Source organism: Limanda limanda, chromosome 10 (assembly GCF_963576545.1).
Source record: "Limanda limanda chromosome 10, fLimLim1.1, whole genome shotgun sequence".
NCBI lineage: Eukaryota > Metazoa > Chordata > Actinopteri > Pleuronectiformes > Pleuronectidae > Limanda > Limanda limanda.
The window spans coordinates 22205466-22230585 of record NC_083645.1 but is presented as its reverse complement, the minus strand read 5'-3'; the positions used below and the strand labels follow the sequence as shown (position 1 = coordinate 22230585).

Here is a 25120-nt window from a genome sequence, read left to right as displayed (position 1 = left end):
TCAGAGAGACAGACGGTCAGAGACAGACAGTCAGAGAGACAGACGGTCAGAGACAGACAGTCAGAGACAGACGGTCAGAGACAGGCGGTCAGAGACAGACAGTCAGAGACAGACAGTCAGAGAGACAGACAGTCAGAGACAGACGGTCAGAGACAGACAGTCAGAGACAGGCGGTCAGAGACAGACAGTCAGAGACAGACAGTCAGAGAGACAGACAGACAGTCAGAGACAGGCGGTCAGAGACAGGCGGTCAGAGACAGGCGGTCAGAGACAGACAGTCAGAGACAGGCGGACGTCAGTGCAAGTGTTAAGTGCATCAGTAGTTTGTGTCCCGCTGCCTGCGTCCGAGGCCACAGAAGTGGTTCTCACACCATCTCAAAAAAAAAATTAAACATGATCATTTTGCATATAAGACGCTTTCAACATTCTTTACATTATCTTGCAGCTTTAGGTCGAGAACATCTGTCGGGGAAACAGCTGGATTTCCTCTGGTTCCACAGCTGGAGCAGCTAACGGCACAGGAATCCAAACAGAAACACAAAGAAAAACTCAAAATCAAGCTGAGGATCCAGTTGCATTGTATTTTAAAAAATGTCTCCCATGATGAGCTCAGGTTTCCAGGTTGTCCTTCAGCAGCCAATCACGTCACACGTCCTGGTTATTGCAGCACCTTGATCGCCTGAAGCAGAGTGGATCAGACAGTGGGGGGGGTGGGTGGTGGTGTCTCCGTCCGCTGGTGGTTTGAGTTTTCAGGTTTGATTCCATCCTTCAAGTGATTTACACCTTTGAGCTTCTTAAGCTTCTCTCACCAGTCGAGGCTTCCTTCCTGACAACAAGCGTCTCTAGCGTCTGAGTGAGTTCTTCTGTCGGCTGATGCAGCTGCTTCTCGTGTGTTTGGCATTTCAGAAAATGGCATTGAGCAACAAAATCCTGTTTCGGGTAAAACGCCAAACTCCCGGACACCCGCCACGGTCGTGTCAGAAGAGGACTGAGAGCGACTCATTAACGACAGAGTTTATCTCAGCGTCACTTCAGATAGTTTCACATGTCGCTGGGAGTCACTCGGCTGCTGATGCTGATGCTCCGGGACAACTGTCGTCATAAGGGCTTGTCAATCACTGCGACGCCTGGAGGAGAGAGAGAACACGACAGAGTGAGACGGAGGAAGAACAGCAGGGACACACAGCCACCAGGGGGAGTAGCATCCAGCTCCAGCTCGTCTCTCCATGTGTCTCCTGTGGTCCAATTAGCTGAGGCGTACCTGCGTAGCTCCGTCCGTTGCTCATGTTGGTGGGAATGAGGCTCCACTTGTCTGTGACCGGGTTGTAGAACTCTACAGACGAGAGGTTGCAGGAGCCGTCGTCCCCCCCGATCACATAGAGCAGCCCGTTGATGGCACAGACGCCTTGAGGACATCAGAGACACAACAAGACTGAAGCTTTACAACCCTAATTCTATATTTCATTGTGTGTGTGTCTGTGTGTGTGTGTGTTCTCTGACCTGCGTTTCTCCGACACATGTTCATGTCACACACCAGCCTCCAGGTGTTGGTCTGTGGGTCGTAGACCTCCACACTCTTCCTCACCAGGGGTCCGTCGTGTCCCCCCGCTGCAAACAGCTGACCGCCCAGCACCCCCACACCTGCACCAGACACAGGAGGAGGCTCCAGAGTGAACACAGGTAAAGTGGAAGAGTGATACTTTCTGAAATAACACTTCAGAGAGATGAGGCAATGATCAATCTTGTATTCTTATGTGTAACATTTTCATGAGTCAGATTGTTGGTGTTTCTGTAGAAAGTGATATAAAGCCTTCAAACTGTATTTCAAGCATGAAGAAAACATTCAGAAATCAAACTGAATTTATTCTAAATTTATATTAAATTTACATTTTCACGCTGTTAATTGTGAAAACACTGGACTCAATTATAATAGTTAATCTGTTTCTCGGATTCTCGTTTGTATAATTACAGACAAAGTCCACTAGGGGGCCCTGGAGACCCAAAAATCTGTTGGCAAAGACACAATACTGCACCATTTACTACAAGTTAACTTAGTTCAGTATATATGTAAAGTATCAAACTTTTTTTTTTACTGCCTGTGTGTATTATGAACTGTACTGATATAATATTATATACATTTTATTGTAAATAAGAAATACACATACAATGGGTGTCGTTTATACACACACACACACACTGTTATCAACCAACATGTTACACACTGGCCATCGATCAACATCTCACCACAACTCTACAGTCATGAATCAATTCAGAACAGCGGGCCACAGTGTGTGGGGGTAGGGTCAGATATAGATTGTGTGTGTGTGTGTGTGTGTGCGTGCGTGCGTGCGTGCGTGCGTGCGTGCGTGCGTGCGTGCGTGCGTGCGTGTGTGTGTGTGTACCTGCTCCACTGCGTCGTGTGCTCATGTCAGCGACGTAGCACCACTGGTCAGTGACGGGGTCGTATTCCTCCACGGTGCTGAGACACTGACGGGACGCTCCATCGTAGCCTCCCACTGCGTACAGCTTACCTACACACACACACACACACACACACACAATTAGACACATTTCATGGACATAACACACGTTGCAGCCGAGGTCACACAGGATTCATTCTTACCATCCACCACCCCCACCCCCACACTGCTGCGTCTGGTGTTCATGGAGGCGACGTACAGCCACTCGTTGGTTTTATAGTTGTAAACCTCGACTGTGGACAATCCTGGACCAGAGAGAAACAAGGAAAGAGAAATGAACAGAAACTCAAATTAATCAAAACTCGGATGGAGAGAGAACGTGTGTGTGTTGAAGACATTTTAAATTCAGCTGTTGGATCTGTTACGAGAAGAAAATGTCTCCTGTCTCTTGTGTTTACTGTTCATCTGCTCCCTCTCACGTGCTCATGAGGGAACAGCTGATGATACAGTCTTTCACTTCCCCCTGTCCAGACTTCACTTTCACATCCTTTGTCTCCACTTTGTTCTTAACTGAATTCTGTGGAAATCTGTTCAGTAGATTTTGTGTAATCTTGCACATAAACGAGCAAACAGGGTGAAAACATAACCTCCTTGGCAGAGATAACAAAGCAAACTGCTGACAAATATTTTAGCCACACTTGTGCAACCCTATAGCGCGTTTGTGCGTTTGTGTGTGTGTGTGTGTGTGTGTGTACCTATAGATCCGTTGAACCCCCCCACAGCATAAAGTAGATCTGCCAGCACAGCAGCTCCCAGTGTGCTGCGTCTCTCCTGCATACTGGCGGCCGCACTCCACTGGTCCCTCCCTCCGTCGTACACGTCCACCGTGCGCTCACGCAGGGAACTGTTGAAACCCCCGACTGCAAACACACGTCCCGACATCGACACAACACCTGGGGGGGTGCAGAGAGGAGATGATTTATTACAAAACTGCAGGATTAAGTCAAAGATGGTGCAACAATATTTTTCTTATAGAAGATGCCAAATGTGAAACTCAGAAGCTTTGTCTTTACTGAGATTGTTTCTGTTCACAAGCCGACACTTCACATCACAAGCTGAGCTGCAAAATCCTGTAACCCCGTCATGCACAAGTAGGGTTGCAAAATTCCGGGAATATTCAAAGTTGGAAACTTTCCATGGGAATTAACGGGAATATACGGGGATAAACGGGAATATACGGAAATGTTTTGGGTAATTTATACTAACTGTATTTAACTTGTCATATACAGACATAAATTTAAAAATTGTGTTTTGTCATAGGCTGATTTGAGCCCTGAGGGAACTTTGGGCACTTGACTATATGCTTCTGCATCGTTGTGTCATTCTTAACATAGGTCTTTGCACAGTATTTGCAAATGTACACAGCCTTTCCTTCTACATTGGATGGGGTGAAATGTCTCCACACATGAGATAGTTCACATGGCATTGTTCTGTAGAATAAGATGAGAAAAAAGTTTGTAAAAAAACACTAATGCAATGCCAGAGATATAAATAGTTAGCCAAACAATTGGAATCGTCTGTAAAGATATTTTACAATTGATGGATAAATGAATGGAAATAGGCTAGATGAACAGATGAACAATCCTCAATCAGCATGCTAATATATTTTCCCCAGTAATATCGTCGAAACTTACCTGACTAGTCCTGCACACTACAGCAGGCCTCAATAGCCCTGCTGTAGAGTGAAGGATGCTGGGAATTATCTGTGCATGTGATGGAAGAATGCATTCCATACATCTTTAAAATATAATTTTGAATGATGTTTTTATTGCTCAGCGTTTAATTTGCGTAGTTTTTTGTTTTTTTCGAGCTTAACTTCCCATGGAAAGTTTCCGGAAATTTACCGGAAACTTTCCATCCCTTTGCAACCCTTTGCACAAGCAACAAACACGGACCTGCCCGGCACCGTCTGGATGGAAGATCGGCGACTTGGTACCAGCGGTCGTCCTGGAAGTCGTATCGCTCCACACTGCGAATCGCCTTGGGAGCCTGACCGCCGACTACAATCATCACCTGTGTCCCACAAACACAGAATCCCACCAGACAGTTGAATCTATTAACTGTGTTTACAGAAGAGAATGAACTGATGCTGTGGGTTTGTGTTGAGGTGTGATGTGTGTGTTTACCTTGGGGATGCTGACCGGCGTCCTGGGCCGGGTCCGGTCCGTCTTGATGAGGTGCCGCTGGTCAGCCGGCAGCAGGTGATACTTCATTGCTTCTATAAGAAAATCTTTACAAGTGTTGTTGTTCTTTATCAAAGCTTCTTCCTCCACGATCTGAAACAGGGAAACATAAGTGTGAGTGATAATGTGAGGCGGTGAACCACGAGGAAATATTGACTTAGTCTGATGTTTCCTTCTAAGCTCTGACAAATCAATACACTTCATTTTATGTTCACATTTTAAATCGACTGAGGCAGAACAGCCACATCTGAAGGTGTGAGGTCAATAAACTTGTTGTTAACTGTTGGATTTGTCTGAATTACAAACAAATCTTCTGACCTTCCCACTGTGATGTGCAGTATTTCTAGACATATGATTTAACATTTGTTGAAGCCTTCATGACCTTAAGGCGTATTCTTAAATATTTCTGGGATAATTTTATTTGAGCAACATGCACAATAAGGGCAAAGAGGGGAAATATTATTTGGAGAAAGCAGAGGAAGAGCGGAGAAACCTCTTCTACCTGCACCAGGTAATCCCTGGACAGCAGTGGAAGTCGGACATGCTCCATCAGCTTGGGCATGTACTCCAGACGAGCCGGCTTATCGTGCTTGATCCAAGATATCATCGCCTCAAATACCTGGGAGAGAGATGGAGAGAGAGGCAGAGAGAAGTGAGGGAGGGAGCGTGTAAATATGGAACATGTACAAATACACAAAGGGATTAATAAAGAGTGAATGTTTGAATATTATTCACATTTCTACTTTCAAACATAGAAAAGCAGTGATTTATCGATGCTGGTGCTCGGTTCTTTGAATCTTACTGAGAAAAGCTTCTGCAGGATTGAAGATCAAAGGAGGGGGAAATAATTGAGTTTAAGACATGAGCTCATTTTTCTCACCTCAACACAACTGGTCATTCACTAGATGAAGCGGGTGTGATCGAGGGTTTTGGAAATGAGGTTTCCGAACTCTGATAAGGTGTGAGGAGGGGGTTTCAGACGCTGCTCAACAATTAACATGTCTGAAGCTTGCAGACGCTCTGAGTGGGAACAGTGCACATGACACCAGCTCAACAATCAAACTCAGTGTTTGTGTGAAATGCATAAATCAAGGAAGCAGATACTGTTCTTTCAGAGTGAAACACCAACAGAGCTGCTGGTGCTTCACTCACAGCTGGACGTCAGCTAACTCGAGGTGTGTGTGACTTTGACTGTTTTGTTCTCCACCTGTTTCTATCTAAACCAGGCTCAGATGAAGACACCACACCCTGTCTGGGATCTTTTGTTGGAAATTCATTGATTTACATACTGGGTCATCTCCTGTCGGCATGTGGAGCAGCTACACTGAGGCAAATGAGCGACTGAGCACGACTCCTGTTGTGGACAAAGGAGCAGTAACGATGACTGTTGAAGGAAAGAGGATCGATACTCGGAGACTCATCAGACTTTCTGCTCCAACACTAGCCTCTGCCTTCTAATCTTATAAAGAGAAACGTATAATGTATAACAATAAAACACAACTGCATTGTAATAAATTTAATATTAACAGACCATACCACAGCCTGTGTAGCTGACTTCACTTATAATCATACACACTATAATTAAGAGCATGTCAGGGGGAAATGCAAGAGTCATTTCAGCCTGATAGATGTAATTCTGAGTAGGAGAAGTCACTCTCACCTCTTTAGCAACAAATACTAAACAAGATGCGGACACCTCAGTATCTATAGGTTGTGTATCTATAGGTCCTTGCACTGTGTACCCTGTACAACACTCCGCTCCATATACAATTACTTCACATCATATGTGATATGGGTTAATATAAACCACATTGATATTATATATCATTTTATACAATAATATTGTCTTTTGCACACTCTGTCTCCATATTCTTACACTCAAAGTATATTATATTATCTATTGTATAGTCAAATAATTATATTTATACCTCTACTATATATTATATATTATTTATACATGTGTACATGTTATTATTATTATTATATTTACTATTATTATATATACTGTTGCTGCCATTATTACTATATACTGCTATTATATTGGTATAATTACTATCATATATAAATATATATCATGTTATATTATATACTATATATACTGTACTATTTTTATATACTGTCTAACAATAAAATTACCATCATATCATCAGTACTATTACCATTATCTTGCTACTGCACCTTATCTACCTATTTATCTTGTGTTCCTGTTTTTATTCTTTCTACCTCAATATTTTTTATTTTATTCTATTGTATTGTATTTTAATGTATTCAAATATACCGGCTGGTATGACGACTTAATTTCCCTTCGGGGATGAATAAAATAAAGTAATCTATCTATCTATCTATCTATCTATCTATCTATCTATCTATCTATCTATCTATCTATCTATCTATCTATCTATCTATCTATCTATCTATCTATCTATCTATCTATCTATCTATCTATCTATCTATCTATCTATCTATCTATCTATCTATCTATCTATCTATCTATCTATCTATCTATCTATCTATCTATCTAATCCTGCAGGAATAAATTGTAACAGATAATTCAGTTGAAGCTGGTTTGACGCTTCATGGACAGTGTGATGGAAGTGTCCGCCTCCCTCTGTGTCTCTGTCTGACTCAGTGAGCGCTCGACCTGACGGCTCCGGTCCCGACAGCAGGATGACACACAGATGCTCCTGTTGACAACCAGCAGGAGGAGAAGCCGTCCTCTGGATTATGTCTCCTGGCAAAAGCCATCTCATCAGAAACGTGGGACTAAGATGTAGTTAATACACCTGTATTTCGTCAACAGGATTTTCAGAATTGATACAGAGTTAATTCTACGTGATTTCTCAACAGCTTATCTAGAAATAAGAGAAAAATGCATCATTCACTCCCCTGATTCATGAAGTGAACCCCCCCTTAGAAACTGTTGCTTCTGCTGTGTAATGAAAGGCAGCTTTAAAAAGTGCAGCAAGATTCTTGGGATTTGTTTCTTTTGTATCTAATTCCTGGAAAAGTAGGCAAATCAGTTTTCACCCTGAAGGAAACCGACAACGTTTGAAGTGTGTGTCTGTGTCGTGTCATCTGACCTTTTCCTCTGTGGAGACTGTGAGTTTGTCACTGGCGATGAGGCTGCACACTTGCTGCAGAGTCAGGCCCAGAAACTCTTCACCCTGCACCACGTCTGTGAAATGCTGCTCTGAGAGACACAAACAAGCAGCACAACAAAGTTCAACCACAAAGCCCAGGGACATTCAAACACAACACTCAACACTGATCAAAGCACAACATGTGGTTGATATCTTCTTCACCATTTAACACAGGGGTTCTCAACTGGTTTTGTCCCAGGGACCAAGATTCTGACTAGAAAGTAATCCGCGGCCCACTGATGTGCCTACACGCGCGTGCCTACGTGTGTGTGTGTGTGCGTGCGTGCATGTGGATAGAAGGAAGTTTTAACATTTGGTTTTCCATGTTGGTTTTATTTAAAAACCTCAAACAAATCTAGATATATCTACTTAAAAACCTCAAACAAATCTAGAAATATCTACTTAAAAACCTCAAACTAATTTAGTCAAATCTGTGCAAAAAACAACAAAAACGGTTGATTTTCAGTGCTCAAGAATTGAAAACAAAATTAAAATGCAGTTTGTAGTTGAACTGCATCTCAGAACCATATGTACATCAATATAGAACGTTCATGACTTAAATGTACAGACATGTAGCTGACATATTGAGAGAACGTTAAAGTAACGTTGATCAATAACAATCAACATAAACTTGGGCTACAACTGAAGAGAGAAGATGACAAAGTAATGTAGAATATGTCACAAATGATAATCATACAATATCACACAAACAATTGAGGCTACTTAAGTTTAACCTCATGATCACCAGCACCTTTAAATTATTTTAGACATATTTTTCTTATTTTAGATAGTTTTCACGATATTCAAGAGTAATCTGGAAATGTGTTGAAATATCAAAGCGAATTTCGCGTACCCCCTGCAATGCCGTCGCGGACCACCAGGGGGACCCCCTGTTGAAAACCTGATTTAACACATCCAACATCACATTTTCATCCTCTGCACACGCCACAGGTTTCCAAAGGTTTCAGCTTGTTTCCGGGCTGTTACATAAAAGTCCCACCACCTACCACACCTCTTATACACGCAGTGGCACAGATGACTCAGGATCTGTGGTGTGAACAGCGAGAAGCTTACCAGCGTATGCGTGGGACTGGTTGAGAAGCTGGATGCATGTGTGCAGGTCAGCGAAGGCTCGGATGCCCAGACAGTTGGTGGAGTGAAGCTGAGATTGAAGGAACTCGCAGCAAACCTGACGAACGTCCATCAGTTGCAGGAGGCTGGCTGCTGGGAGCAGAACCTGCACAGAGGACACACGAGGCAGCTCTGTTCATATCTGGTGTTAGGTCAGCTCACACCTGGCATCAGAACAGCACATGCATCTCACTTGAGCGCTTGTTATCAGATCTCTAACTTTCCCTGCTCTGTAAACAAGTGAGCCTGAACATCATCTCTGTCTGCAAAGATCAAATGTAATTTTGGTGGGAGGCAGGGCTGCACTCCCCAAATCAATTAATTAAATTAGAAGAAGCAATAATGCAATTATGCAACACTGACTGGGTTTGTTCCAGGACTTTTAAACACAACTTGCAAAGTATATGGTAAATGTTCACATGGGCAAATACGTGCTACTGATGCGTCATCAAGAAATACAATACTGACATTATTATAAGACACTAGATCAATGCATCTTCTGAGTCTCATATGTTGCAATAGTCCAGATCTATGAAGGTATTTGTCAGAGGGATTTTTACATTTTATAACCTTATGGCTCAACTCTGCTTTCCCCTAGGCTCTGTTAGCCGATCACCTAGCGGCACAGGCAGGTTGGCAGTGTGTGGTTTAGAGAGCGATGCTAGCAGACACACATCCCTGCATGTTAGCTGAACTAGGTCACACTGCCTCTGTCTAAACCCTCTGTCTATTCCTAGAGAGTGGGCTGTTAGCGTCTCCTCTGTTTTTCAGCTGTACTGAAGAGTTATGTTTTCTAAAGGGGAGCATCAGGCCCACTGGAGCTATAAACACAAACAACACATTCACTAACTGAGCATTCTGTTAGGAACACTATGATAATACTACGTGCTCTCCGATCAGCCTCAAACTATATCACATCAAATTCTGTGGATTTTCCAGCTGTACACTCATGCAGTGTATCTCAAGTCCTAATCCCAATAGTGTTCTATTAGATTCAGATCTGGTGACTGGGGAGGCCACTGACACCGTCCTCATTGTCATGAGAACATCTTTGCTTTCTGATATGGAACATTATCATTTAACATGTAGCCATTAGAAGATGGTAAATTGTGACTGAAGACAGATGCACATGCATACAATTAGATGGCATTCAACACAAACATTGATTTGTATTAATGAGCACACAATCTGCCAAGAAAACACTCGTCACACCTCCACCAACGCACCCTGGATTAACACAGGTTGGGTCCATGCATTCAGCTGCTGACACCAAATTCTGATCAAACCATCTGTGGCTTTTATAGGAAATCAAGACTCATGGGACCAATACGTGATCTTCTACAGTTGTAACTCGTTCACACAAAGGGTTACACATTTCTGTGCCATCTTACGTGCTTGTTTAACCACTACCAGTTGAGTGTCTGGTTGTCTGAGTTACTGAAACCTTTAACTCAGCTCCCACCCATCAGGACATTCTCTGATTTCTCTCATTGCCTCACACCGTTCTGAGAAAGAACCTCAGGATATCAGAACCATTTTAACCAGACTCTTTGGCACCACAGTCACTCACTGAGACATTTTCCCATTCTACTGTTTGATAAAGCTCCTGGCCTGTACATTCATGGTTTGAAGAGCTGTGCTGCTCCCATATGATTAGCTGACTGGGTGATTGATGGAAAAAGTATAATAATTACGTGATCAGTGTTGGTACAGAGTAGAAATGAAAAGTAAAAGCACTCCCTTATTGAATATTAGCCTCTAGTCAAAACACACACGTCACACATCTGCCAGTGAGCCAATCAGGCAGGCACGCTGCGAACAGTGGGAGGATTTCCTGTCTCTCTCCATGCACACTTCCTGTGCTAATAATCAGAGGAAGTATCCAGCCTGCCGCTTGATCCCGGTGCACGTATTCAACCCTGCAGCAGAGTCATGCAGTTACCAAGAGTTAGTGCCACAGTGATAGACAAGGCCCCAGTCCTGTGCTTTCACAGCAGAGCACATCTAATGCACATTACCAGCTCGGCAATAAACATCTGCTCCTCAGGCAGGTTCCTGGCGGAACTTTTACTGGAAACCAAAGAGGTAAAAGAGATCAGGCCCACGACACGGTAAAACACTGACATCTGTTAAATCATTCAAAAGAATAAAAACAACATTTTACCAACTAGGGTTGATACTGTTTCACATTTTGTCTCAGACAAATTAACTTTCACTTCACAGCAACAAAATACAGACTTTTTCTTCCTCCCTTACTATTTCTGGAGTTGATTGTTGTTGCTATTTGTTTAGTTCCAACTTGTTATGATATTTTTCTGTCTTGTGCAGATACCAGTGAACAAAAACAAAGGTCCACCCACAGAAAAAGGTCAAGAAAACAGCAGTAAGACGTTTCCTTCAACAACAACAACGTTTTTAACTGTGTGACTAATGCTCAGTTCAGCAAAACTGGGGTTAAATACAAGGTAAAAGTCATCATAACATGAAAGAAACGAGTAAAAGTAAAAACAGGAAAACAGTTTTTAAACCCACTACCTTCCCCCTTGCTCTCCCTCTTTATGACCAGACACACACACACACAGTCACACACTCACCTGGACGTTGTCTTCTGTGACCTCGATCTCAGCCGTGTAGATGTAATCAACAAGTTTTTTCAGGGTTTGACCGTCCACCTCTCTGATCTCCACCTGTTGGGCCTTGCTCTCACTCATATCACCTGCATATAGAGAATCACACACACAGCTGAGCACAAAACAAAGCACACACATGTCAGATATGATGCAGAATAAACATCAGTGCGTGTTCACCTGTAAACATGGCACAAAAGTAGGGGCTACAGGCGGCCAGGACCACCCTGTGAGCTGGCACTTCAACGCTGCCAGCGATCAGCTGGACATCACACAGCATCTTCTTACTGAGGGATGAAGTGACAGAGAGAGAGAGAAACATTCATATGAGTTATCTACAATTTCTAATTGCTTGTGATAAGTTGTAAAAAATAAACATGGAAATAGGAGTCAGGAAAAGGATTCATCAATGAAGTATGGGTTGGATGGCTGTCAGCGTGAATTACTAGGGTTGCACTTAAAGATTCCTATTGAATATATGGATTTGTTCCAGGCAGGAAGAGGTGAATAATCACAATGTTTCAATATCAATAGATCAACTACTGCATTTTTTTTGTTTTTAAAACATTTAAGAACAATAGTTGAGTAAAACCAAGGAAGCGTGGATTTTTTTAAGGCAAGACGCTCAAGTTGAAATGCATCTTCTAGTTAAGTTGGAGCTTTTTTCTGCTTGAGACAGAGTTGAGTATCGGTACAATCTGGTTTAAAAGAAGCACCTTTCTCACATGTTTCTATCAAGATGTAAATGTATCAGCTCCTCATCAGAACATTTTCAGACAATCCATGTGAACCATAGATGACCCCTGTGTGACCTACAAAGCAGATTACAGCCTCCTCATTGCATACACTTTGGCTGGCCACAGTGAAATGTCCATATGCATTCTTGTTCCAATTATGTCGGGACAAACACGACTGTCAGCAACACACCTCCTCAGGTCGTTCATCAGCTGAAAAGCTTTCCTCATATGCGTCTGGTTGAAGGTGTGCATCCCTCCGTTCATCGTGTCCTCCTCCGAGTCCGTGTTGCAGTTTGGACGCGGTGAGGCCGGTGTGGCCACCAGACTGGGGAGACATGAGAGGCAGCGCCTGGGTCATTGGAGATAGATGACGACCAAACAGTTATACAGACAACTTCTTGGTTAATCTACAGGGTTATGAAAAGAGGACGGGACAGGGATGATACACTGGAGGTGGTGACAATAGTCGATTTAGTAAATGTTAACTGGACGTGACACATGTTATTAATTTGTCAATGCTTGAATGACATCACTGACCCATTCTCCTTAAATAATCCCCAGTTCTTCTTGGTAATCTCCTTTGGTTGTCATGGAAGTCAGACGTTGCTATAGAAACTGCATCATGGACTTTACGATCTTATGCGTTCTCTTGAAAAACGTTTAAATCCAGTGAGGATTTCTCTGAATAGCAAATTATATCCGAGGTGTCTGATCTGCATCACAAAATTGTCATTCTGCACAAAATTTTGCTTTTTATAAAAATGAATACCGGGTTTGAAAATATGAATTATATAGTAGAACATAAAAAGTGGATCCCATCTGGTTGTGTTAGTCAATTTTGGGGAAAGTTATCAATAAATGAACAGAGTGGATTTATGGAAAATTTTGATTTACATGTCTCTGGTAACAGTTTGACTGATTTAAGCAAAAACTGGCCTCGGCAACAACCTCCTGGTAACAGCCATAACTTTATCACACTATGAATAATGTATCTGTCAATTTCGTGATAAAGTTGAGTATTTCTTCTCTCAGTTACATTCACTCAATCACTGTGAGCCAGAAATCATCAGGACCAAAGTACCAGGACAGGTGCTTACTTTGACTTTACAGGGTTTGTATAGAAATGTCTGTCTGTCTGCAGGAACAACACACTTTATTCTCTACACTTATTACAAATCATCTATTGTCCACATGAACACTTTGGACAGATAGTGATGCAGCACTTCCAAAGCAGGGGGGGGTTTGGTTGAGTTAAACACTTCAAGCATGTGTCTGTGAATTAAGATATTACACAAAACAGCTGCTTTGCCTATAAGCACCAGGATGAGTCAGAGTTTGGCAGAACGTGTGTTTGGGAGTTTGCATCTCCAAGTTGTCAGGTGAGCTAGCTGCTAGCATTGCTAATCACAACACAGCATAAAGCGTAGGGTAGCTTCCGCTAGCTGCCACCAGCGGCTGCTCGTACCGGGGTGTTCACGGATGTGTGGCTGCAGGTGAACGTCCCACATGGCGGGTCTGTGAGAAGCGAGCTGGTCCCAGTCACCTACTGGGAACACTGGTTCTGAGCAGCGGGGCTAATGCTAGCTCCCCGAGGCTAACTAGTCAACAAAGCTAGCTTGAGTTGAGGAGCTGGAGCAAAGTGTCTCCGGCTGCGGGTCTGTGCTCGGTGTGGCCTGGACCGAGGACAGACAGGCAGCGGGAACCAGGAATACACCGGACAACCGGCAGAGCTGGGTCAACTCACCCCAGCGACACACCGTCCATCCTCCGTGTCTCTGGTCCTCCCCTGGTCCTCCCCTGGTCCTCCCTGGTCCTCCGTGTCCTCCCCTGGTCCCCCCGGAGCCGCACGGAGATCCTGCTCTGCCGAGAGGACTCACTCCGCCAGAGAAAGAGAAATGTGACCGGTGTGACTGACGTGGGGCGAAGCGTGTGTCATTCTGAAGTTATTGTTCACACACACACACACACACATATAAACACTGAAGGAAAAGAGGTGATGCACAGTTTATTAAAAACAAACAAAGGGATTATATCCTTTACTCTCTTAAATGCAATTATATCATTTTGCTTTTTGTCTCTGATGTTTTTAATTCTTTTGACATGTGTTAAACCAATTAAGATATTATTATCATTAGTAGTAGTAGTTGTAGAAGTAGGAGTAGTAGTAGAAGTTTGTACTATACCTGTCCTATGTCTTGTTCAGTTGTTTCTTCCATTAAATCATTCTTTATTTTGGAGCACACCCTGTAAAATTTCTCAATTTTGTTCATTTTGTGTCCTGTGTTGTTTATTTTAATTACAACATCTACTATCAGCCCCTAACCCAAACAGGAGAATGTAAATCCACAGAATAATTACAGTTTTTCAATATCAATATATCACTATCTGCTATCAAGCATGAACATATGAGCTGTAGTACAATTCAGTTGATGTTTTTAAAACATTTAAGAACAAGAGTCCAGCAAAACCAAGGACGCGTGACGTAAGTGAAGAGGCTCAACTTGAGAGGCAGCTTCTTGTTCAGTGGGAGCTTTGTTCAGGCTCCTTCAGAAGACAAAGTGGTCTCTCTGGTGTCTCTTCTGAAAAGACATTCTGCTTGCTTTGTCCATCTGATCATTTTTTATTTATGGAGCAGACCCTATAACATTTAACTTGGTCTCTTCCACTTTGTGTGAAGTTCTTTTTTGAGGGATGTACCATCACACTGTCATTTGTGTGTAGAGTGAATTGTTCTCAGTTAAATAAATACATTATAACAAATTAAAAATACACAAACCCATCCAATCAGCAAGTTATAAAAATAAAATCATGGCAACTTGGCTGAATAACAATAAGTAGACCTCAAATCCTAAAGTGGCCCTTGAGATCCAGAATCAAGTCTCAAGTTTCATTCCAGTTAAATGCACTGGTTACCTTGGTTCTTTTGTTGATGGAACTGTCTACACCTCTCAGATGTGGGACAGGTTCAGAGTAAAAAATAAACATGGAGAAGCTGCATTCAGTTTCAAGCATTTATCCCATATAAACTCTGCTCTCCCTTTTTTTTTTTAAATTAAAGCTATATTATATTTTACTGCTACAGATCCGGATTGTTATTTCATCTTGACTTGTCTTTTATACAGTATGTTGTCCATTTTTATGTCTAATGTGCAGCACATTTAATTGTTTTGCTCTTTAAACTTGCTTTCCTCGCCATGAAGGTTTAAGGTAAATCCTATATTGCAATGTGACTTAAAGCAGTGTGATTCAAAATGAGGAAATCAAACCCATAACTTACCGATACGAAGTATGTAGGAATATAAACCTACCTCCAGGTCCTTTATGTTTTTTTGTTTGTTTGCAGGGTAACACAAACTACTGGCCAGGTTGCCAGGAAGCTTAGTGGAGCAAACCCATACGTCATGGGTCATTGCATTTTGCTGTGATTCTTGGTTCTTGGTAGGGGGCAAATCCAGGAATGCATTATTTCACCTTTAAAATTAATATTTCAATTTTTCCAAGAGGATTGTTGGATCTTGAGGAATTAAAAACTCAGACCGGTTTCTGGGACTTGTATTTTACACATTTGCATTTTGATGCAGATCTTCATAAAAACCTACATCTAGTAAATTTAAAATGTAGATTCATAAAATAGATTGTTGGGAAGTGTGGAAGTTATGTGCTCTGAGTGTCCTAATTTGATAATAGCAGACTTACTTCCTCTCTTGTAGTCCCTGCTTGTCTCAAAATAAATCAAATCATGTAGATTTACCCCTGAAATGATTCTCTCTAAGAGAGGGTATTGAAATAAAACGAGGCCACAATTTTGCAGCTGCTCTGTTACCATGAGTTCCCAGTAAGACATAAGCTACTAGAGAAAAGACGACTTAAACGATTAACAAAACCAGTTATTCTGGAAAACCCTGCTGTCAAGGCTAAACTGAAAATATTCCACTTAAACATTTTAATCAGTGTTAAGTTTAGCCATATGTCAGCATGCACCCATGTAGGAAAAATGTCAATAGATCAAAGATTGTTTGTATGTTTATTGTATTAAAAAAAGGCAGCATCTGAACTTATCAGCATTACAGTGCTAATTTTGGTGAAGCTCACAATCAGCTTCCTATATCTCCAGTGTAAAATGGCCGATGAACACGAGACGCATTACTTCTCAGACAACATCCCCCCCTGGCGGTGGTGGCTCATACCGCAAGATCCCAAAAGACTACTTCCTGGAAAAGGACACTCGTGGTAATATAAATTAAAAACTGTCGAGATTAGATTGGATTTTCAAAACATTAAAAACTTTAATAAAAGCAGAATACAACATATGGGGCGAACTGAACACATGGATTTCAAAAAAACAGTTTTTAATTTAAACAAAAGCCCGGAGGCCTAATTGGACGGGATAGGTGGAATAAAGTCAATCTACAGTCAGAACAGTGCGAAAAAAATACGTTGTGTTTTTTTGATTTTGTTTAAGATCAAGAAATTCAAGCAGTCGAGTCCCACGTGGCCAGACACTTCACCTAAAACCCTGAGCTGATGGATCAACAGTTACACATGTCTGCAAGACAAACAAACTCACATCTGAATGGAGAAGCAGTGACTGACGTTACAAATAGTTCAAAACATTCCACCCCACCACACCCAAAAAAAGACATTAAGTACAATTCAATAATTCACAATTCTGAGTAGTAAAGTCCATGTGTGGAATCAGAGGACGTCGGATCCTGGAGGACAGTCTCATTCGTTAATGCATGGTGGGTGATGGACACTGGACCACGAGGACCCATCACCCCCCCCCCCGCCACCTGGGCTTGTGTACTGTGTCCGTGTGTGTGTAGATTCAAGTTCAGAATTCCCCCCCACCATAGACATCTCCCAAAATGGAGGGTGTCACTGATAACCTCCACCGAACCCGCCGCCACGGCCGTAACCGCCGCCTCCCCCTCCCCGGTTGTACGGAGCCGCGCTCCGGTAGGAATAGCTGTCCGCCTTCATGGCCCCGTAGTTGGACTGCTGCTGTCCGTAGCCCTCCCCGTAGTCCCCGTTGTTGTAGTCGCCACCCTGGCCGTAGTCTTCGTAGCCTCCGTAGCCGCCTCCTCCTCCGTAGGCTCCGCCGCCGCCGTTGTAGCCTTCTCCGTAGCCGTAACCGCCGCCACCGCCTCCGTAATTGCCGCCGTAGCCTCCGTACCCGCCGCCGCCTCTTCCGCCGCCGAAGCTAGGCATCCCCCGGCCGCGGCCCCTGCCGCCTCGGCCGCCGCCGGTGGACATCTCCTGCTTGGTCATGGCCTTCTTCACCTCCACCTGGTTGCCGTCGATGTCGTGGTACTTGGTGTTCACCGCCTTCGTGGCGGAGTCGCTGTCCTCGAAGTAGACAAAGGCGAAGCCCCGCTTCCGGCCGGTCTGCTTGTCGGAGATGATCTCGGCCTTCTCCACCACGCCGAACGTGGAGAAGTAGTCCACCAGGTGCTCGGACTCCAGGTGGTCCTTCACGCCGCCCACGAAGATCTTCTTGACGTTGGCGAGCAGGTCGGGCTTGCCGGCGTCCTCCCGGGCGATGGCCTTCTTCAGCTCCACGTTGTTGCCATCGACAACATGTGGCTTAGCCGCCATTGCTGCGTCGGCCTCCTCCGGCGTCGAGTAGGTGATGAAGCCGAAGCAGCGGGAGCGGCCGACCTGCTGGTTCATCACCACCACGCAGTCGCTGAGCACCCCGAACTGCTCGAAGTGACTGCGGAGGCCATCGACCGTGGTCTCCACATTCAGTCCTCCGACGAACAGCTTGCAAATCGTGGTGGACATGTCTCACTGTCTTAGGGGATGGAAGCCTCGGAGCGTGGCTCTTCTTCTTCAATGAGACGCGTTTGGGGCGTTCCGCTGCCGTCGCTCGCCACCGTAAGACGTTGCAGCCCCTGATTGGTCGTCTTGAAAACAATCTCCACTCTGATTGGCTGAGGCGCGGTGTCCGTTGCTGGCGCGTTCACGTCCCGTCGGAGATCTTGACTTCCTTCTCTGGAAGCGGTATTTTTCAACCAGTGTCCTTCATATAAAAACAAAAAGCACCACTACGTTGCTGTGGTATTTCATAAAAAGGATAAAAGACATCAATTGAGGTACAGATACTTCATGTTTGGAGCACAAGCTTTGCTGCAGTAATATCACATGATCATGTAAAAGACAAGGTGAAAATAAAGATTCCTTTGATATTTGACTACTGACACCACAGGAGCGCAGTTGTTTGGTGACGGCGAGGCATCAAAGGATTCATGCCATGTATGTCCGCGGAACAAGTACCTCAAAGTCAAAATGTGGAATATGGCCAAAATGGCCACTAAATGCAAAATAGCAGGCTTCCTGTTGCGTTTTTCCAATTGCACTTAATGACTTTTATGTTTGTCTGGTCACGATACACCTGAGTATCAATTTTTGTGAAGATCAATCAATGTGAACAGAATTTGAGCATGTTAAAGCCCTCAAAAAGCCAATTCAGTTGCCTGAATAATAATCCTTACAATTTAAATAGGGCCCTAACTATGTCCCATTTGCTTTACTTATACTTTACGATGTAAAGGCCACTCTTCTTCAAATATACCAGAATTCTGAGTTATAGCTTAACAGGATAACAACAGATCTCCAGCCACAGTTTGTAAATACAAATTAACATTAAAATAAAACGTAAACTAATCCAGTGTCCACACTGTAAATCAAACAGTCAACTGCAGCAATCTGTCATCACCTGAGGCTTAAGATGGAAACTCCTTTTTAAATAACAATTATCATACCAACACAAAAGCAACACATTTTCCCCTATCAATGTGGCATTTGTTAATTACAGTTGACAACTGATCGCACTGGTCTGATGAAATCCAAAATGGAGCACCAATTCACTCAGCAAACCACAAATGTCTCGCATTATAGTTTTGCAATCTTAGCTGACCAACACTGCCTCACTCACTTTAAAGAGGTTCCTGATTCTTTCAAACACTAATTCTTTATAGTATCATATGTAAGACGTGTGGGCTGTGCTCAAAATCTCACACTAGTACAGTGGAGTTATGAAATGCAGTGTGGCCCTGAACTTACAGCTTCTGTTTTTCACAATAGATAAACTCGTCTTCCTCTCCTCCTCCAGGCTGACGCAGGCAAATAAATCTTCAGGTTCCTTCTTGAATCCATTTTCAAAAGATTCTGCATCTATTAAAGCATGTTGCAACACGCCGATGTTTTAAGGATTTGCTTGCTGTGAACAGTCGCTCTACGTTCTACTTGTAAAGAGGAATGATGCAGTATCAGCTTACCGGAATTGTCAAGTTGGTTTCTTTACGCTTTCTAAAATACTTTGTATTTTGTTTGATAAGGAAGTAACTGTGTAAAGCATAACTCATTTGTATAGGAAAACTAATACAACGCACCTTTTAACTGCCACATGCTGAGATACAGAAACCTGGCTCCAAATAAGTTTCTCACAAAGCTTTCCTTGCTTTCCACTCAAGAGGCACATATAGCATTGCCAGTCCAGCCAAGCTGCTCACCAATACCAGCACACACATTTAACATATTGCAGTACTGCAATTTATTCACCACTGGGTCTTTGGCCTCACAAGCCTGAACATATATTCAAGATATCCATGACCCTGTGTAAGAGGTGTCCCCAGGAGAGGCATTCAACCAAACCATGCTCAATATAAAGAAGTAATACAGCAAGTCTGTTGGTATAAAAATATATAGAGATTTATTTTGATATCAAGAGCCAAACCATCTTAACAGAGGTTTCTTGTCCTAAGGAATGATCAGAGGCATCATTGACCTATAAAAGATAAAACAGAATGGGAAAATTTACACTCCGTTCACCAAGTCATATATCACTCCAGTACAGTAGTTTTGATTAGAACAACTTGTCCCACTGGTTCTTCATGTTCATTTAAGGAACCAACCTTTCCTCATGATGTGCTTTATGAAACTTTAGATTTGTTCCATAGGCACCATTTCAGCATGTACAAATAACAATGCCAATTCATTGGTGAGCCCTCGTGGGATTACTCCAGCTCACTTATCACTAGGATCATTTCTGACCTCATGTTTGCAAAAATCACTGATGTCCAACTTGCAGCAATTTTTCAATAGCAGCTGTACTGATTTTTTTTCACAATGACAACTGACTTTGATATTGGCTCAAAATGGCCAGTCTCAAGCCTTCATGTTGGTTTTGGACTGAGAAAAATGCACCATCACGGACACACGGCGACATACCTGCATAATTCTGTTTCCTGTTAATCACAAACCTAACCAGAATTAAGAAGCGTTCTCAGGTCAAGGTCCAGAGCCAGTTTGAAGAATATTTTGTGTGCAGAAACTGTTGGAATAAGGCTTATATAAACATTTAACTGTAATACCTGAATAAACTTGAGGTCAAATAATTTTGTATAGGTTTTATTCAAAGTTAACAGACATATGCGTATCAAGGTGTGCATTTAATCAAGAGGCAAGTTTCCATCATGGTTTCCTATTTTGAAGAGTCTGCAGACAGATGATCCTTCTTAACTGATATGATGGATAAAGTCATTCAACTTTATTTCTGCTCATCCTTGAAGAAACGATAGATATTTAGTATATACATTTATTTATAAGTGTTGACATAATTTATTGTACTTTGAAAACTTATGTTGAGTTTATCTGCATCATCTGAGGACAATCATTTGAATACTTACATAATGTGCAATGTATCTTCAAATAACCCATTACACTTTGGGTTTTCCTGGTTATACCTGTAGTTTTGGTTGAAACCAATAAGATTCTTTTGTCATATGACTCGGAGTAATACCTAGTCAGGTCAGTTAAAGTAAAAATAACATTTTGAAAGGGAATCCACTAATGTCCACAACCTGCAATGAGAGGTTAAGTCAAGTAATATTCACAGCAATAAAAATCAGTGGAGAGCGCTCACTCCACCCCAAATCAAAACCTCTCAGGTCATTTAGACCACACACTGGAATCCGTTGTGAAATTGACTTCACCTGAGGGGGAGAAGACACAGCCTCTCTTGGTCCCCCCCGCCAGCGTGGAGACACGCACCCCCATCGTTTGTCAGGGGTGATGTCCTCGTACCCAGGTTACCATAGCAACCTGGAGGAGATGAGAGAGAGACAAAGTGAGAAACTGCACACAGTATGTTTTCTGGAGGAGACACCAATTTACTTGCTCCATTTAACGGTGGAACTAAATTTGGGTCTCCTACCGTCCAATTTAAGTTCATAAAAGACCAAATTAAGTAACACCCCTTAATTTAAGATTAGCTAGATATAAAAAGGCGCATTGAGCTATGATGAGTTAAGTCGTTTTAAATAAATGGCGCGCTTGTGCACCAGGTCAAAGATATACATGGTTGACCAACACAGAGTGAAGACAGGTTGATTTACATACCTAGTTTGCTGGATGTGGAATTCCTAAAGAGATATTTCAGACTCCTATGACAATCGACCCCAGGTAATCAACAGGGTCTTGAAGTATCCTACAAACAAACTGCTACGGCTATTTTGGCTGGGATAGCCTACTGGAATAAGGAAGTAAGAACACCTAAATGTAGGAATAATCAAAGATAATTATCAGAGCCCTCATGTCCACATAAAGATATGTATTAAAATATGTTAAAAATGAGAATATAAAAAAAAAAAGGATATTAGCAAAGGTCAAACCCTACAAAGCCTACATGCATTGGCTGCGGGTAGACTACAACCATTCATTTCACCCACCTGAGAGTAAGGGGATAAACTGCGGGGTTGAACTAAAGATCAACAAGGAGAAGATAAAACCTGTGGATAAACTTGAGGAAGCCTCGTTAAATAATAAGTAAAATAAACTAAGCTAAGTGGTATAACGTTTTATTTAAAATGAACATACATAAGCATACCAAAGTGTTTTAACAGTAGATTGGATCTCCAGACATGAAAGTATACAATATACATTAGATATTGCTACAGGTAAACGGAAAAATGAACAATACTTAGGTTGAAACTAGTACTATGCGTGAGGAGTTTGAATACAATATAAGGGGAAGGAAACAAGATCCTGCAGTCACGTTCCCGCCTTCGCTGAATGACCCAAAGTAAAATCATACAAATCGGTGGTTTCAGTCAGATCTATGAAATCCAAAATTCACATAACATGCTTTCTCATCCTCATACATTGAAATGACACTAGGTTTACTTCAGGAAACAAAGTATAATCTAAATTGCTTTTAAAAATGTCAGCAAAAAACAATCCTACATTGAAAAAAGCCTTCAAAAAACAACGAAGTGAACGCAAATAAAAAAATTAATAACCTAATCGACGACCACACTGGCGTCTGTGTGGGTCCATAAAAGGGATCATTGTGTGTTTTATTCTTGATTACATGTCCTAGTAGAACGGCAAACAGCTGCTCGTTATTATCAGGCTTTGTGGGAAGTGACCTTCCTACCTGTTTGGGGTCTTCGTTATGATTAGAGGGGGTCTCTGTGTCCATTTCGCTGCCATGGGTGGGTTTCACGACAGACGCCCCCGTAACTGAATTTGAGTTTAGGCCGGAGGTGGGTTGAGGCGGAGGGGGATGGGTGCTCGGGTTTCCATTGTGCAGTTTCTCGTCTAGTAGCCACCGCCGCCATAGCCTCCCCTCGGGTATCCGCCGCCGCCTCCACCGCCGCCTCCCCGGGTGTAGGGCGCCGCGCTCCGCTGGCTGCCGAAGGGTCCTCCCTTCATGGGCCCGTAGCCGGAGGTGTGCTGCCCGTAGCCGCTTCCAAAATCGTTGTAGCCGTTTCCACCTCCATAGCCACCACTTCCCTGGTCTCCATAGCCGCCGCCATACCCGCCGTAGCCTCCTCCGTATCCGCCACCGCCGCCGCCATTGTAGCCCCCGCCGCCATTTCCGTAGTTGTAGTTACCGTACTCCCTGTTGCCGTAGCCATTTTGGCCGCCGCGCATGCCCCTTCCCCGGCCTCCCCCCATCCCCATGCCGCCTCTGCCGGACGCCTGCATCTCCTGCTTGGTCAGGGCTTTCTTCACCTCGACTTTGTGTCCATTGATGGAGTGGAACTTCACCACCACCGCCTTGTCGGCCGCGTCGTGCTCGTTGAAGTAGACGAAGCCGAAGCCCCTCTTCTTGCCGGTCTCCTTGTCGGAGATGACTTCGGCCTTCTCGATCTCGCCGTACTGGCTGAAGTGGTCCATGAGGTGCTCCTCCTCGATGTCGTCCTTCAGGCCGCCGACGAAGATCTTCTTCACCTTGGCGAGGGCCTCGGGTTTGTTGGCGTCTTCGCGGGCCACGGCGCGCTTCACCTCGACCGTGTTGCCGTCGACGGTGTGCGGCCTAGCCCCCATGGCGCAGTCGGCCTCCTCCGGCGTGGAGTAGGTGACGAAGCCGAAGCAACGCGACCTCTGCAGCTGCTTGTTGACGACCACCACGCAGTCCGTCAGGGTGCCGTACTGCTCGAAGTGCTTGCGCAGGCCATCGCTGTCCGTGTCCACGTTCAGTCCGCCGACGAAGAGTTTACAAAGCTGGTCGCTCATTTTCAAAGACAAAGGAACCGACACGCTGGAGGAAGTCACGCAAGCGTTAGGTAATCTCAAAATGGTGGCGGTGGGGGAAGAACGCAGCTGCTTTTATACTGGAGAGCGGCTATTGAACAAGGCTCCTCCTTTTCCGGTTCGTGGTGAGCTCTTCAGCGCGTAAACAAGTCTATACACGTAGAGCGAGAGAGAAAGAGAGAGAGAAAGTTGTTTACTGAGATATATAAATATTAAAAAACCTCCAACACAATTAAGAAATTAAAAATAAAACTGAATATAGCTGTTCAGGCTTGGACTCTGATCATGAGACAGAAGTTTGGTGGAGAGAGGACACTGCACACTGAAGTTAAGACAACATTGTCTCCTTCGCCAGAGGAGGAACCTGCACTTACCTCGATGTTGAAACGGTGTGAGGAAATGTCACAATTCTGAGAGAGAGAGAAGGTCACCTTTGCAAGACATCAAAGGTTCCTTTGATCTATGATCACTGGCACTGAAGGAGTGGAGTTGTTTGATGAAGGCTCCGCATCAAAGGATTCATAGTCCACGTATTTCCGCGATACAGAACCTCGTGCTTTGATGGCGTGTAATCAAACTTGTGACGCCACACCAGGGTCACACCGTGTGACGAAATGTCATTTTGAAATTACATCTTTCATTCATAAAATATAATAAAACACTAAATGAATAATACAGTTGTGAGTTGATAACACAATTAACTACTTAATAAAGTTATCTTATTTTACACATATTATGTCACTCTAATTTGAGTATCTTTGGTTTCAGAGGAATGGGTCACCTAAAGCAATCAATTTAAAGATTTTACATGGTGTTGTGGAAACCTGTAATATTGTTTTCACCACAAAAATCAGTTTACAAATCACAAACTGACTCTGATTAATCAGATTTGGAAATGATTAGTTCACCAAAATCTAAATCCCTCCCAGTGGAAGGGACCACCGTGAATTTTTTGGCTTTGGAAAAATCCCAGGATTTATATATTTGTACTACAATATCTTATAATTCTTCCTACTAGAAGTTTACTCCTGAATCATCATGAACTATATAATAAGTTTAAATCCACATGAATGCTTTAGTTTTTCATTGCTACAACCTCCCCCCAAGAACCATCACTCCAGGCTTCCTTCGGCCATAGAGATTCAGGTGGTTTCAGGTGAAAGACACAACATTTTGCATTTCAATGTGAACAGAGCAGTGAACAGTTTACCTCTTCACACCTTCCATGCTTATGTTAACGCTGAGTTCAGAGCCCACGGAGCGGACATTGCAAAAAAA

The 25120-nt window shown here is 43.2% G+C and overlaps 3 protein-coding genes across 6 annotated transcripts; all 3 read right to left on the bottom strand.

The window, feature by feature from the left end:
• Window positions 1-810: 810 nt before the first annotated feature.
• klhl3 (kelch-like family member 3) lies at window positions 811-14066 on the bottom strand. Of its 2 annotated transcripts, none has more exons than XM_061079687.1 (15): window positions 14043-14066; window positions 12489-12623; window positions 11742-11848; window positions 11529-11650; window positions 8878-9040; window positions 7744-7853; window positions 5166-5282; window positions 4607-4756; window positions 4376-4493; window positions 3176-3373; window positions 2624-2725; window positions 2403-2531; window positions 1501-1641; window positions 1262-1405; window positions 811-1127 (listed from the first exon to the last, which is right to left on the bottom strand). In XM_061079687.1, exons 1-15 carry the CDS (start codon window positions 14060-14062, stop codon window positions 1099-1101), a joined length of 1785 nt encoding a protein of 594 aa, XP_060935670.1. In that variant the 5' UTR covers window positions 14063-14066; the 3' UTR covers window positions 811-1098. The 2 variants fall into 2 exon arrangements, with proteins under 2 accessions (XP_060935670.1, XP_060935671.1); XM_061079688.1 differs by having other exon boundaries at window positions 12489-12647; window positions 14043-14061.
• Window positions 14067-16308: 2242 nt separating this feature from the next.
• On the bottom strand, window positions 16309-18291 carry LOC133011373 (heterogeneous nuclear ribonucleoprotein A0-like). The gene has a single exon (XM_061079101.1). It carries the CDS (start codon window positions 18083-18085, stop codon window positions 17177-17179), a length of 909 nt encoding a protein of 302 aa, XP_060935084.1. The 5' UTR covers window positions 18086-18291; the 3' UTR covers window positions 16309-17176.
• Window positions 18292-19992: 1701 nt separating this feature from the next.
• On the bottom strand, window positions 19993-24373 carry LOC133012147 (heterogeneous nuclear ribonucleoprotein A0-like). Of its 3 annotated transcripts, XR_009680797.1 has the most exons (4): window positions 24217-24373; window positions 22740-23993; window positions 21298-21406; window positions 19993-20090 (listed from the first exon to the last, which is right to left on the bottom strand). XR_009680797.1 is itself a non-coding variant. In XM_061080126.1 (2 exons), exon 2 carries the CDS (start codon window positions 23822-23824, stop codon window positions 22904-22906), a length of 921 nt encoding a protein of 306 aa, XP_060936109.1. In that variant the 5' UTR covers window positions 23825-23993; window positions 24217-24373; the 3' UTR covers window positions 22146-22903. The 3 variants fall into 3 exon arrangements, 1 of the variants encoding a protein (XP_060936109.1); XR_009680796.1 differs by lacking the exon at window positions 19993-20090 and having other exon boundaries at window positions 20698-21406; XM_061080126.1 differs by lacking the exons at window positions 19993-20090; window positions 21298-21406 and having other exon boundaries at window positions 22146-23993.
• Window positions 24374-25120: the final 747 nt, after the last annotated feature.